The sequence below is a fragment of the Numida meleagris genome, chromosome Z (genome assembly GCF_002078875.1).
Source record: "Numida meleagris isolate 19003 breed g44 Domestic line chromosome Z, NumMel1.0, whole genome shotgun sequence".
Taxonomy (NCBI): Eukaryota; Metazoa; Chordata; class Aves; order Galliformes; family Numididae; genus Numida; species Numida meleagris.
Genome location: NC_034438.1, coordinates 71,787,895 through 71,803,350, shown reverse-complemented (window position 1 = coordinate 71,803,350; position 15,456 = coordinate 71,787,895). Strand labels below are relative to the sequence as shown.

The window sequence follows — 15,456 nt, the reverse complement described above, 5'->3', positions numbered from 1 at the left end:
TCTACGCAGGTAAGATTTCCCATCCTATCTTTTGCAGAGGGCAGCGTACTTTTAGCCATTATCCCAGCCACGCCAAGTACTGACCTGCTTCCACCTCCACACACACACACAAACATGAAAGCTGCTCGCTTAAGGAATCACGTCTATCTTTGTTACAATCTGTGTTACAGTGGAATAAATGACGGTCCATGCCCACAGCTGACCCTCCTGCACGTGGCGCTCACGACCATAGATCGAACAGCAGGCCCGCCTTCTGGCGCCATCCGCGCCCCGCCCCGCCGCCGTCGTGGGGCGGGGCGGCAGCGGTAGCCATGGCGGCGTCCGTGGTTCCGGAGACGGACAGGTACGCGAATGGAGGCGGCTGCGGCGGCACCGCCGCTCCCCGCCCGGCCCGGCCCGACCCGGCGCCGCCGCGGGGTGAGAGCAGCGCGGCGTGGCGGAGCGCTGCGGGGCCGGGCGGGGTGGCGGGGCCTGCTGCAGCCTGACCTCTCCTCTGCTTCCGCGCAGCATTCGCAGGGCCGTGCTGCTGCTCAACGCCGTGGACCCGGGCCGGTTCCCGCGCCTGCTGTCCCGCCTGCTGCAGAGGCTGCACCTGAAGGTGGGCGGCGCGGCTCGGAACCTTTTTGGCAACGCGTTTGTGTCACCTTTGCCGATCATTCGTATACTGATATGCTTGTTTTACGCTAGACATAAAAGTCAGTAGCCAGTTTCACTGCGTAGTCCCAAAACGTCAAAAGGATTTTAATTTTGGGACTGTAAGAGAAATGACTAAACAGGAATGGTGTTGTTGACGATTTCTTTCGACTCTCTTTTTTGCATATCTCCTTATTCTGTGTTCAGAAGAAACCAAACCAAAATATGAAGTTTGCTTTATGCACGCATACAGGCTAGCACTAAAACAGTGTAGGGTGAGAACAGCACAGGTAGAAGTAAAAGCTTGTTCAAGGCTGTAGTTCAGGGACTGCAAGGATTGTTTAATTACTTTATTCTGTTTCTGGTTTCTCCCTTCCAGAATTGCTGGCTTGGACGCTGCTGCTATCGTGGGGAGGTTTCTCAGTTGTTCTGAGTGAATACTAGCTCGTTAGTAACAGGAAAGCATCACTAACTCTTTTGGTGCTCAATACCAGATCAGTAGCTTTTAACATGAGTGGGGGTTGACAAGAGTAAGCTAAGCTGATGAAACCCATCTCATGGATCTTTCCATTGGCCTTCCCAAAGTACCTGACCTAGGGATGAAGGCCCTGGAGCCTTTCAGAAAATTTACTTTCCTAACAAAGCAGATACTTGGAGCTCTACATCTCCTTCTACCAGCTGATCATTCAGATAACATTTCCATTTTGATACTGTTCCTGTAGACATTGTGATCATTGAAGTTTTTGTGTAATTGCCTTGTTTATTCTGACAGCTTAATTGCTTTTGTTTGCAGAGTTCTGCTGTTTTGGGCTGTTGAGTGGTCAGAACATGGCATTCTGATGTTTGCAGCATAGTAATTACATTTTAAAGGGTGACAATATCTGCATTTAAATTACTGTTTATTGTAGTAATCACAACTGCTGTATTTAAAAGTACAGCACATTTATAGTATTTTCAGCAATATGGTATACTACAGAATATATTTAAATCTGACTTTCAAAATAGTGTACTTTAGCTTAGGGCTTTATTTCCTCTATAACAGCAAAGGCGTTTTTCAAAAGGAGCATCTGGAGTGGAGGAAGCATACAAAATTAACTACACAACAGCTTTTGCTTCCTGTTTTCTTTGGAGTCTGATTCAAGTAGTGCACTTATTTCTTTCTTACAAAAGTTGATTGCAGATGGTGATCTGATGTAGTCAAAAGATAAATCTTTCCTTAGTAGCTCTCAAGTACAAGGAGAAGGTTTTTTTTTTTTTTTGTGGTGTATTTCAAGTGATCCTGATAAAAGCCACAATATCTCATAAGAAGCTAAATCTGAATTTCAGTGAGATAAATTAGATTGATTTTTTTTTTTCTGTTGGAAATGGCTTTACTTTGTTATTTCCATTTAAGAAAACTAGACAAATGCAGTGTATATAAAAATGATGAGAAAGCTTTTGTTTTGGCAAGTATGTTTGTGGTGGCCAAACAGAATGTCAGCAGTAACCGTTCTTGTGCTTCAGGCTGAAACCAGCTTCAGTGAAGAGGAAGAAGAAAAACTTCAAATAGCTTTTTCACTGGAAAAGCAAGATCTTCATCTAGTTCTTGAAGCCATATCATTCATTTTGGAACAGGTACATTGTTTTTATCGTTATGAATTGATAAGTGTACATCACAGAATCATAGAATTGCTCAGGTTGGAAAAGACCTTCAAGATCATCAAGTCCAACCGCAACCTAACCATACTACTCTAACTCCAACAACCCACCGCTAAATCATGTCCCCGAGCACCACATCCAAATGGTTTTTAAACACATTCAGGGATGGTGACTCAACCACTTCCCTGGGGAGCCTGTTCCAGTGCTTAACAACCCTTTTTAAGTTTTTCTTGATATCCAACCTAAACCTCCCGTGGTGCAGCTTGAGGCCATTTCCCCTTGTCCTGTCATCTGTCACCATTGAGAAGAGACCAGCCCTGCTCTCGCTGCAACCACCTTTCAGGAATTTGAAGAGAGCATTGAGGTCTCCCCTCAGCCTCCTCTTCCCCAGACTAAACAGCCCCAGTTCCTTCAGTCTCTCCTCGTAGGGCATTTTCTCCAAGCCCTTCCCCAGCCTTGTTGCCCTTCTTTGGACCTGCTCCAGTACCTCAATGTCTTTCTTGCAGTGAGGTTCCCAAAACTGAACACAGTACTCGAGGTGGGGCCTCACCAATACCGAGTACAGGGACAGGATGGCTTCCCTAGTCCTGCTCACCACCCCATTCCTGATCCAAGCCAGGATGCCATTGGCCTTCTCGGCCACCTGGGCACACCGCTGGCTCATATTCAGCCGACTGTCCATCAGCACACCAAGGTCCCTTTCTCTCAGGCAGCTTTCCAGCCACTCCTCCCCAAGCCTGTAAGGTTGCCTGAGGTTATTGTGACCAAAGTGCAGGACCGGACACTTGGCCCTGTTGAAACTCATGCAGTTTACCTTATCTTTTATCAGACTGTAGATTTAAAAATATAGATGTCAAGATAGAAAATAATTTGTGGAAATGTGTATCTGTAGTATACTACAAATGTTTTGGAGGCATGATTTTCCATTTGTATACTTTACTGATTTATACTGAACTCATTGCATTTATGGGGTGATTTTCCAGCTAAGATAAATACAGGTGATGGAAACCAGCCCTGCATGACTGTGAGGAAGTGTTACTAATTGTGGGGTGTAGTCTTTCCTCTTACTTGCAGGTGAACAGAAACACCTGCTGTAGCTCTGGTCGGTACAGCTGTGTGTTTTGTGAAAGGAGGATGTTTTCTGCTTCTGCTTTGGGTTGCCAGTCAACCACCACTCAAGTGGGAAACCATGGTAAACAAGGTAGCTCAGCTACTGTGATACTTACAGTGTTGCTGCTACATTTCTGTGCAAGTGTAGTAAGTGTAGTCTGTGTGTAGGACTTGCACACTGGTGTTAATCAGGTGTGCAGGGTGGCTTGAGTCTTTCTTGCACCTGTCAACGTGACATTAGTTAACTTAATTAAGATATTCCACAGTATCAAAAAGAGAACACAGTCCTGCCCGTACCTCCTATCCACTGAACAGTTAAAACAAAAACTCTGGTTAGATCCAAACTGGAATTTTGAATTTTCATCTCAGCTGGACACAACCTCTCTGGTTTTAATTTCACTTGACTGCTTTATTTGTATGGGAGTTACTGGAGATGAGTAGAAAAATCAGAAAAGCATGTCCTAGGACTTACTTTCTAGAATTAAAAAAACAAACAAACAAACCCCAAAACGTACTAATTAGTCCAAAGAAGGTTTCCATGTGGAATACATGTTGTATAAGGGCTCTTCTGTGTTTCTGTTGATAGCTACTCTTTTTAGAATTGATGCTTGTTCTTTCAAAGCATGACTTCAGTAACAGAGTTTTGATCTGCAAAGAGGGAAGGGTGGAAAGGTAAAAGACAGAGAGATGGGCCTAAAAACAATATAGTGTCAATGAGCTAAGGGAGAAAACCGATTTACGAAATATGTTAGCTGAATGCAAGGTAACACAATATGATACAATATAATTGGAATTGAAGCTAATAAATAAAATGAGAGAGTGTTCAACACCGAAGGCCTTACTGTAATGCTGGAGATGAATTGGCTAGGGAGCATGCACTGCAGAGACGAGCAGAAAGAAGGACACAGTCTCTGTGGAAAATGGAAATGGAACAGTGATGTCTTCTGGGAGATGTTCTCTTCTGTGAAAGGTACCCTGGAAGCACTGACAATCCACGGAACTGGAGCATTAAGTCTTTAACTCCCCGTGCACTACATGATGTTATGACGTGAAATACTGATAACAAAAATCATAAAACCATGACATTCCACCCCTTATTCCACATCACTGTGTCATGTATACAAACAAATAATTAACATGCATTAAACACATGTATATATGCATACATGGAATTACTGACTGTACTCCCCCAGCATCAAATTCCCTTGTGGTACTCACTGAACATCCCCATTTTTCTGCATCGCCCACCAAGTGAACCCCAGTCCCTGAGCAAAAACAGTGCCACAGAGGGGTTTGCCCTTCCCAGAAGCTGGAAGGACCCAAAGCACTTTTCCCAACATGCTCTTTACATGTACTACAGGGACCTTATCTCCCTCTGCATTATGTAGAGAGCTGGATTGGGCAGGACCATCTTGATTTATAGATCCTCGAGTACTGACCAACCAGGTGGCTCCTGCCAAATGCTTCTCCCAGTGCTTAAATGTTCCGCCACCCATCGCTTTCAACACAGTTTTTAAAACCCCATTGTACCGTTTGATTTTACCAGAGGCTGGTGCATGATAGGGGATATGATAGATCCACTCAATGCCATGATCTTTGGCCCAAATATCCACAGGGCAATTTTTGAAATGAGTCCCATTATCTGACTCGCCACAGGACTTGTTTCTCAAGACCTAATATGGTATTTCAGGTCTGGTTTGCATATGTAATTTTTCATAGTTTGTCTGTCTTGAGTCATTTGTATCATTGCATTTTGAGTTGTGATCGGGAAAGTTACACTCTTCCATCTCATCAGTGAAATGGTTAAGATGAATGCAATGTTTGCAGTCCCATTGTAGATCTGCTAGTAAAAAATCTTGTGTGCATGTGGAGGCCATCTGTACTATTGTGGAAATTGTTTGGCGCAACTTGTAGAACACTACTTCAACAACAGCAGTTATTTTTCCTTTACACAGGCTGTTTATCACAATTTGAAGCCTGCTTCACTGCAACAACAGCTGCAAAGCATTCACCTGGACCAAGACAAAGCGGAGGCATTTGCCAGTGCATGGGCAGCTGCAGGTCAGGAGACAATTGAAAAGTTCAGACAGAGGGTTTTGACCCCTCAGAAGGTAATTTTTATTTTTTTAAGAGATTAAAGCTATATAGTTGTGTTTTAAAGCGATGAGTGTAACATACAAAATTTATGACAACGCAAGGTGCTGAAAACAAAAAGGGCACTTATTAGGTAGTTGGTACATGTGGTCGGTGTAGTGAAGTTCTGTTGTCTCAAATAGATGTTATGTGTTACTTTAGCTGCTATACCTGTTTAAACTATGCAATTTATTTCCTATAACATGAGTTTGCCTTAACTTGTTTCATTTTGAATGCAGTTATTTTTTGAAATGTAGCACAAATAAGGTGATTTTCTCCTGGGAGACTTATTTTTAACTCATTTAAAGGAGAGGTCAAATCTCCCAAAGATGCTAAATCTGTGAGCCATTTTTAATCTTCACATTCTGGCACAATTTTTCCTTTTCAATCCATAAAGGACTTGATTTCACTTGGCAAATCGTGAAGTCTTTGTAGCATTTTACCCTGACTTAGCCACTTTCCTTCAGAAAAGCAAATGATGACTCCATAATCAGCATCCATACTTTCAAGGAACTCCTGGAACTAGTGATGATTCAGTCTCTTGGACTTTATTCACAGGTTTGATGATGACTTGCATGACATTGCTCATTTTTAAAACTTTTGCACATAATTTTTCTGGATGTATGATGCTGTGATATTTCATCAAATGTGAGTTGCCAGTGGCAGTTGCATCATTTTCTACTAATCTTACAGTCCATCTTTTTTACTGACCATCGCCAGGGTGCCATCAGTAGCTCTGCCATGTATGTTGATGAAGGTTAAAGAAAATTGCTTTAGTGTATTTTTTACTGTTTCATACAAATCAAGAGATTTAGTTGTGTCTTTTAATGGCACCACAGAAGCCATTTCTTCAGTGACATTATAATAAGTGACAATACCCGTAACGAAAATGGCAGGTTAAGCTGTATCTGTAGCATCATTGTTTTCATTTATTGCCAGAGCTTTACTTACGAAATTTCTTACATTAGATTTTCCTGTTTCTTTGATTTGCCTGGTTCCAGTCTGCTGAGACAAACTGATTTTAGAAAAATCCGTGCTTCTTATCAGGACAACTTATATCTGCCATGCTTTCCAAACATTGCTTAATAAGCTCACCTTCAGTAAATGGTTTTGATTTTTTTTCTTTTTTTTGCAATCAGATTTACTACCACTTAACTATCTTTTTTAACAGAGTCTGTTTGATTTTTAGCATTTAAAAAAAAATATTTTAAGTTCTGCTATTAGTCTTTACGAAATAGTCTTTAATATTCATCAAATTTAGCAACGTATTTTAGCATATGATGTCTTTTTAAATAGTAATCTTTGAAAACAGACCCTATTTCCTTTCATACTAAGCATACTGCCGTATTATTTGTACCTACAGAAAAGTACTCATCTGTCCATTTTTATTTTAAAATTTGTCCTTTGCGATTTTTCTTCTTTTGGCTTCTGTTTTCTTTTGAGATGCCAGTGGGTAGGTTGAAATGTTAGTACTGATAATCACAGCGTTTTGCTCAACAAGCACGTGCTCATGCCATGTGTAGTACAGCTGGGTTTTGGTGTGACAGAGTGCACATGGTGGGTGCAAGAGGAAGAATCAGTGCTGCAGTGGGCCCTCCCTGTGTCCTGGTTTCAGCCCAGACGGTGCTGATCACACAGCACTGCTTGCTGCTGAGTGATGGGTGCATGCCTGGCGCTAGGCTGGGCTGCTCCATGGGGAAGAGCTGCTGCATGGGCACTGCTGGTGGTTCATCTAATGTTAATTCTCTGTAATTAGTCTGTTTCAGAGCTTCTGCCACTTTCGATTTTGTAATCTGGGTAATTGCTGAAAACTTTCATGCTTCATATGCGTCTGTTGCCAGTTAAAACTTTGGCACGTGCTGCTGAAGTCGGATCCGCTGTATCTTTAGGCATAAATGTACATCTATGAGCAGGTATAAAATCCCTTTGTTTATTTGTGATAAGCCTTCAGGGAGGTGTCAACAGAGCATATCAATGTCAGACATGATCAAATGGTTCGACAGAACTGTTGAACACTGACTCAATTGTTCTTTCTTTATTTTTATCATTTTTTTAAATCTTACTAGGATAAGATTTGAGGTTTTTTTGCACTTTTTGTAACCCCGTTTGGCTAGTGAAATTTACATAGAAAATAAATTTGATAGGGAATGCATGGTACACTGACAAAATAAGAACATAGTACAGGCAGCTTCTAGACTTTTAGTTGTAAAAGACATTTTGAGAAGACAAAATCTGTCAGTGGCAGAGACTGAAGATATTCGTAATCAGGTTACAGTTGATTTTTTCCAAAGTACTTAAACTTTGGAAAACTGAAACTGGGTGATTTTAGACACATGTAGATTCAGAAACTGCAGATTCTTGATGTGCAAAGTTCTGTTAACTCAGGAGCCTAAACAAGTAAGTGGCTGCTAATGTAAGTATGCAAAAAAAAAAAATAAAAAAAAATTAGCAGCACAAATTTTTGACCTGTCTTTTTGAAATAACATTTATCAATGTCGAGCATACAAGTCCCTGAGTTTAAATCGCCCCAGGTGCAGTATGGCAAGCATGACTTGCTGTTGAGAGGTGAAATTTGAAAACCAAGTGAAATCATGGATGTTTATAAGGTGAACTTTTCAGAATACAGCGTGTGTGTGCAGACTGGGAGGCAATTCTGAAGATGTTCTGCCAAGCAAATGTCTGAGAATTTTACTGAGACGTGCTATTCAGTGGTCTGTTTTTTGCCCTTGGGTTTTCAACTAATGAGAAACTAATACAAAAACCTGTGATCATCGTTTATTTGTAATTCTAGCTGTGTTAGAACTTGTACCCTTTGCACCTTCTGTGACCCTACTGGAATAAAATTGCTGTTTGTGTCTGCAGTTTTGCATGAGATCTGCAACACACAATACTTCTGCTCGTGATATGTCTTTGAATATTCTGTGTGGCTTCACCACCATGTCATGTAATGGAATTACATTTTGGTAGAGTATTGCAATTCGTATAGACTTTTAAACTGTCATTTGTAATTATATTTGCACAAAAGCAACTGCAAAATTGTCTGTCATTTCCGTTGTTTGTTATAATTTTTGTTCTTTTAGAATGAAAGCAGGTTTAGGTACATAGATAACTGCCTCTACATTTGCTTAATAGAAAAAGTGAAAAGGATTTTTTTTTTCCCTATCCCGGATGGCAAGTTGAGTGTCAGTTTGAATGTGAATGTAGGCCTTAAAGTATAGTTTGAGTTTCAGCAGCTTGAATTTACTTTGTTTGTTTTGTAAAACCTTTTAAAATTCTAATCATATAGACTTCAGTTTTGTGAAAAACTATGAAACTTATGAAAACATTTCCTTACGTGAAGGATTAAAGCCACAGAACTAATTGCTGACTAAATTATTTTTTCAACTAATAAGCCATGAATAAGAAAATATTCAAAAATTACATGAGAAAATGGAAGAACTTGTGATCTCACTACATGGAATTCATAAGATTATAAGTGTAGTGGATGGCTACATGATCCCTTCATTTATTTCAGTTTATATTCTATAATAAATTAGCAATTATTTGCTGTGTTCTCTTTGAGAAATTGGACAAAATATTTTATTAAGATATATTGTAGTAGCTAACTTTCTCTAAACTGTCATAATCACCTCTTGACTTTTTAAAAAAGTTGGTATGCTGAAAAACACCTAGTATTGGATAGTTTTTAGATGAAATTTATAATTTAGATTTTAAAATTGGTTTTAGAGATTATATTAGGTTCTTTCTTTAAAAGTAATTATACATAATTACTAATACTCTTTGCAGTGTGTGTATGGTTAAAACTATAAGAGTTGATCCCATAAATGTGCCCTGCAAATAAGTATGTTATGAGTGTAGTTGTTTACATGACTCCGTGCAAGTTCCTGGTTTGCTCACTTGTCTCACAAAAGGAATATTTTAAATGTGAAAACAAAATGACAGTTCTTTTGTCGGAGCTGTTAGCAATGTCATTGCAAGATAGCTGAGATTGGAAGGGACCTCTGGAGATCGTCTGGACCAACCCCCATGCTGAGGCACGGCTGCCTGGAGAGGATTGCCCAGGACTGTGTCTGGGCAGCCTTTGAAGATCTGCAAGAAGGGATGCTCCTTAACCTGCCTGGGAAACCTCTGCCAGTGCCCTGTCACCTGTGCAGTACAGAAGTGCTTCCAGGCATTCAGATGGAACCTCTTGTGTTTCGGTTTGTGTCCATTGCCTCTTCTGTCAGTAAGTACCACTAGAAAGACCCTGAATCAGTCCTCTTTGTGCACCCATTTCAGGTCTTTATATATATTGATAAAATCTCCTCTGAGCCTTCTCTTCTGCTGGCTAAACAATTCCAGCTGTCTGAGCTTTTCCTCGCAGTAGAGATTCTCCTGTCCTTTCATCATCTTTGTGGCCCTTTGCTGGACTCTTTCCAGTATGTGCGTGTCTAGGGCCAAAAACTGGACCCAGCACTCTCAGTGGGGCCTGACTAGAGCTAAGTAGAGGGGTGTGATCACACTTTGCCTAATTCAGCTCAGGACACCATGAGCCTTCTTGGAGGCAAGGGCACACTGCAGGCTCATCATGTTCACCTCGGGTTCTACCAGAACCCTTGGTTCCTTTCCTACCAAGCAGCTTTCCAGCTGGGTACCACCAGAATGTACTGGTGTCTGGGGTTGTTCTGACCCAGGTGCTGGACTTGGCACTTCTCCTTGCTGAACTTCAAGAGAATCCTGTCAGCCCGTTTCTCCAGTTTGTTGAGATCCCTCTATATGGCAGCATGAGCCTTTCGCTTATCAGCCACTTCCTACCATTTTTTTGTCATCTGTGGACTTGCTACCAGTGTGCTCTACTCCCATGATTCTATGATTCTGTGATACTCCATGGGTGTCTAACCTTTTTGCTTGTCTGGGTCACCTTGAGTTAAGGACTTGTCTTGGTCCAGTGTTTTGGTTGTTGCTTAGTGATGGGTGCATACCCGGGGCTGGGCTGGGCTGCACAGCAGGGAAGAGCTGCCACCATGATGGTGCAGTGGCAGGAGGCAGAGCATGTTACTAGCGCCTGGCCCAGGCCGCGGGTTGGACATGCTTACTCAACCCTATCATCCCATTCATCATTAATGAAGATATTAAACAGAACAGGACCCAGTGTTGATCTGTGGGCACGCTACTAGTTAGTGGCCTACAGCTACGCATTGTGCCGCTGATTGCCGTGCTCTGAGCCTGGCTGTTCAGGCAGTTTTCAGTCTGCCGTAGTGTCACTCATCCCGCCATATTTCATCATTTTGTCTGGTGTGAAGGGAGACATCAAAAGCCTTAGTGCATGACTTCCCCAGTGTGGGCCCCTTGCTGGCTACTCCAAGTCATGTTCATGCTCCTGGCAATGGCTTCCAGGATTAGTTGTTCCAGAACTTTCTAAGGATTAAGATGTGGCTGATTGGCCCGAGTTCCATGGGTAGCCGAGGAGGACCGGGCATGATCTTTCATTTCTGTTTTCATTTCTGGACTTCAGGTCACTAGCTGTTAGGGGGAAGTAACTTCTTGTGGACTGTTCACTTGTGTTTATGTGTTTGTTTCTCTTAAACCAGATTCCTTTCTTACTGGTAAGGTATGGTAGTATTCTGAGTTCTAATTCTGTCACTTCTATGCCACATGTGTAGGTGGTAATGCACTCGCTGATAGCTTCATTAAGATTACAGGCCAAATTGAGTTTATTATTACAACAGAATAAGTATTTCCTAGGTGAAGAATATTAATCTCCTCTTTGACGTATTGAAAACTTCTCCTAATTGTTAGAAAAAGATGTTCTTTTTTGAGCTGACGTCTTTGAATTTTTTTGATGCAGGCTGCTTGGTTGATAGGAACCTGTTGGCCTGAGAGATGAATAAAAAATGTAGACATAAAGCTATACTGCGTAAAAGTATTTATTTTTTCACTTCATCCTTTCATTTTCATTCACTGAACTGTATACATATTCAGTCTTCAGCTGCCCAGTGTGATTAATTATGTATAGTCTCCTGTTGCATTAATTAGTTCTTTGAATCTTTACTAGTATGGTAGTCCCTTTACTATATTATTTCTGCTGGATGATGCATTCCTTACCAGTTGGAATGGTCGTATTTGAGTCAGGGTTTGTTGGAAGATATTCTTAATTTGACCTTAATTCTTAATTTGACCTTAATTCTTAATTTGACCTTAATTAATTCTTAATATGACCTTAATTCTTAATTGAATGACAGGTCAGCGATAAGTCTGATACAGTTTTTAAATCTTGGTAATGTGTCAGTTTAGAAATTAGGACACATTGTTGAGATTAAAATGCCTTTCCTCTCTGCTATGAAGAGCAAGCTTTTTAGTAAAGTTCACTCTGAATTCTCATGGCAATTTTTCATTGATTTCTTTACTTTCCTCTACCATCGCCCCTCTAAAAACAAAACCAACTAAACAAACAAAAACACCACCCTTACTATGTTCTGTGTGCATTTTTTGCTACTCTCTAAGTCTATCTGTTCTAAAAGGCAAGTCGAGCTATATTCCTCATAGGCTTCTTGTTTTGGAAAACTGCGGTATCTCTAAAATATGCATAATAAAAAAGGCAGAGTCCTATGTTGCCAAGCAAGGGGAAGTTTTTTATGGCATTGAGATAGCATTACTTAAAATAATGATGTGTGGGAATGCAACTAGTGTAATTAGACACCTCAGACTCTTGACAGAGCTGTCAATTCTGTATGTTGACTGCCTGTTTGAGGCCTTATGGGAAAAATTCTGAAAGTAATTTTCTCCAAAACTGGTCTTGTTAAGGGGTTTATTTGTAGTGTAAATACACTGAATTCCCTCTGCTAAATGCTGGCTAGTCTGTAGAAATAGCATTCTATGATACGTGTCCTAAGGCAGTTAGGAAAAAGAAGAGAACTGGGTCTGTGCATGTTTTGGGGAAAAATTTCGTTCCGATATTGGAAGAAATGCGAAATAAACAGGAATACAGTTTAAGCAGTAATAAAGCATCTGTCAGGTTCTGGTTAGTTTTTGCTCCTCTAATCCTTCTTACAGTGACAAGCAGAGGTCATAGTACAGTGTTGTCCCTATGGGTATTGTCGCATTGAATTGTGAGCCAACTTGCGTGATGCAATGTCATCACAGGTAGTAGCAAAGAGAACTCAGATGATGAAAGATGGAATAAAGACACAGTTTTATACCTGCTGAGATTTATTTTGAAAGCCAGCTACAGCACAGCTGAGTCTCTTTAATCTTCCACTCGCCTAACATTGTTATTAGGTACTTTAATAATATACAGTTTTTTAGGTACTGCTTCTTCAGGATTTTTTAAAGGAGATTTTTCCTGTCTTTCTTACCCTTTTCTTTTCTCTGCCAAGTAAGTGTACATGATAGGGGATAGGAGGTACATTCTGAGAACATTTAAAAACATCTGAAACAGTTGTTCCATTTCTACACACAAAATAGCTGTTCTAATTTAGAATGGAATACAATGCTCATCTCATTTAGCATCTTTTGTAATACAGATTGTAATTTTTTCCTTTAATATGTAAATGCTTTTGAAAAGGAGAGTCTGGTTATGATTTCGGGACATGAAGCGACAGGTAATTTCCAGTGCATTTTTGTGGCTGATAAAAATGTGCCGTATATCTGTTTAAAATCAGCCTGACTTCATTTTCCCTCCATAACATTTTTCTATCTATTCTTCTGCTAGGTAGCAGAGCCAATCAACCGTCTTTTTCTGTATGGATACTCCTGGTGCATATTTTTACTGCCTCTCTGGACTTGGAGGTTGGGTTTTCCTCTTCAGATTGCTTATTTCTGAGATATAAATCCAGTTGTTCTATCATGCTCTTTCCTATAGTATTTGTTACTTATTCATAACAATAGTTAAAGCTTAGAATTTGTAATCTTAAATTATCTGTATTTACTTTAGACTTTATTAGAATAGTCTTTAAATTAATAGAGCATTCCAGCATTGATGAAGTGAAGTTGCTGTGCATAAACTGATGTAATGCTGTTACAGATGTATTACATTTGGTAGAAATAGATGAGTAGAATATAATTCTGAAAAATACTAATATTACCTGTGTATTAATTAAGTTTTGAATGGAAAATGCTATAAAAAAAAGCAAGAGCACCTTTTTCTTCAGGATACAAAAAACATAAGATCCTGTTCAGTAATATCTAAGCTGTCATAGGTATTATATCATTTTGAACTGACAGACTTCTCAAAATAAAAATTATAGTATTTGAAAATCAAATAGGTGGAGTGATCCACCAGCAGAGCGTGAAACTAATTTCTATATTACTTCAGCCTTCCCACTTTTTCTCCAATAGTTTGTTTTCCCCAGAAGATGGTTATTTTCTATGATACCTGTAAAGACTAAGTCAGTAATGAGTTTTTATGGCATTCTATGGTGTGGCTTAAAGCAAAGCAAAACAAAAAACACCACCACCACCATCCCACAGCAAAACAAGCAAACCACCAAAACCTTGTGGAAATGAAGCCAATGACACTGCTTCAGCCTGTGCTAAAATTAATCAGCTTGACTGTGGAAAAAAATAACGACAGATCCATGTAAACTGCCTTGAGTGGGCTGAGTATTGCCTTAATGTAAGGAGAGTTGAATGTTAGTTCTCATCTATGCAATTCTAAAATGGTATTCTGTGCCGCAGGAAGCTGCATGTAACCACAAGTAGAAATCTCCTTATTAATCAAGTCCTTCAGCACTGCTAAGACCACAGAAGAAATAGTACTATTAGAAGTGCTCAGATCTGTGCCAAGACTTGAGTTTTCAGTAAGAATATTAAGATTTATTTTCAGTTGTGCTCGAATTAGTAATGATGTCACTAGAAGCCAATGGGACTGGATTATGAACTGGACGAATAAGGCATAGCGTTGCACCGTAATTTCGTTAGTACACTGTTCTTGTCAATCTCAACAGTGTGATCTAATTGTTTTCAAGGTTGCTGTTATTGGCTCTTAATTCTTACTGTGGACAACAAGATCAGTTTGTTTTAAAATTCTCATCAGTACACAGCACTCAAGTTTTGGGAGGCCCTTGGCAACTTTAGGTTAATGGAAATCTTTTGCTGTCTCAAAAGGCCTATGTTACTGGGAGGTTTTGCTGTCCTTCTTTTAAAAAAACAGAAAAACTAAAAGCCAGCAGACAATTAAAATCTTCCTTTCGTACAGAAATGGAAAGCAGTGTTCGATATGGATCCTTCAAATATCACGTCACCAAAATTACTGAACAATTATATCATGCATTTGATTTTCAAACATGACCACGTGTAACGCGAGGAGCCCTTTGGCAATAATGCTAAGAAGTGTTTCTGCCACATCAGTGAGTTCTGGTGGGAGCAGTGCTGTTTGTTTTTTTTGTAGTTCCCATAATTAGTTGTTATCATATTGGCTGACCTTCTGAGAGCTTCAACTTCCGTGAGTGAATAATTTATATGAAAATTCAAGTTTCCCATTTAAAAGAAAAGTCTTTGTGGGTGCAGCTAAAGGCAGGAAAAGTTATTTCAGGATATCTCAAAAACTCAAAATTGAAAAATATTCTCGCTTTTCCCCCTGAAATATCTGAGTATTTTAACAGCTTCACACACGTCATTCTTAAAAATACTGGCCCCGCTCCACGAGTTTAGAATGGCTGAAATTGGAATTACTGGGGAAGACTCTTCAGATCATTACGTATTCTCTGACATTCTGCTTCCACTTAAAGTTCTCCCTTTTTTTTCCTCATTACTTCCACTTATATTCCTTTCTCAAATTAAGGTCCTTAACAACTTTTATTCTTTCACACTGAGTTTTTTTCCTAGTCTCTTTTCTTCAGTTCTCAGTTCTGAAGTTGTATCCCTACAGTGTGCCTGTTGGATATCACTCTGTCACTCCCAGAGGCATTGATTCTGATAGACTGGTTCTTGCAAAGTTGATTGTTTTCTCCTTGGTATTCTTAG

At 40.0% G+C, this 15,456-nt stretch overlaps 1 protein-coding gene across 4 annotated transcripts in view; it reads left to right on the top strand.

The window, feature by feature from the left end:
- The window catches only part of COMMD10 (COMM domain containing 10), a 123,221-nt gene continuing 108,009 nt past the window's right edge, over positions 245–15,456 (top strand). For 3 of the 4 annotated variants that reach the window (XM_021380113.1, XM_021380115.1, XM_021380114.1), the window contains exons 1-4: positions 245–343; positions 508–598; positions 2,137–2,247; positions 5,337–5,492. In XM_021380113.1, the coding sequence (XP_021235788.1) occupies positions 312–343; positions 508–598; positions 2,137–2,247; positions 5,337–5,492 (390 nt within the window). In that variant the 5' untranslated portion in view covers positions 245–311. Of the gene's footprint in view, positions 344–507; positions 599–2,136; positions 2,248–5,336; positions 5,493–5,516; positions 9,740–13,204; positions 13,282–15,456 lie in introns of those variants that run through there. The other variant, XM_021380116.1, reaches the window with a different exon arrangement.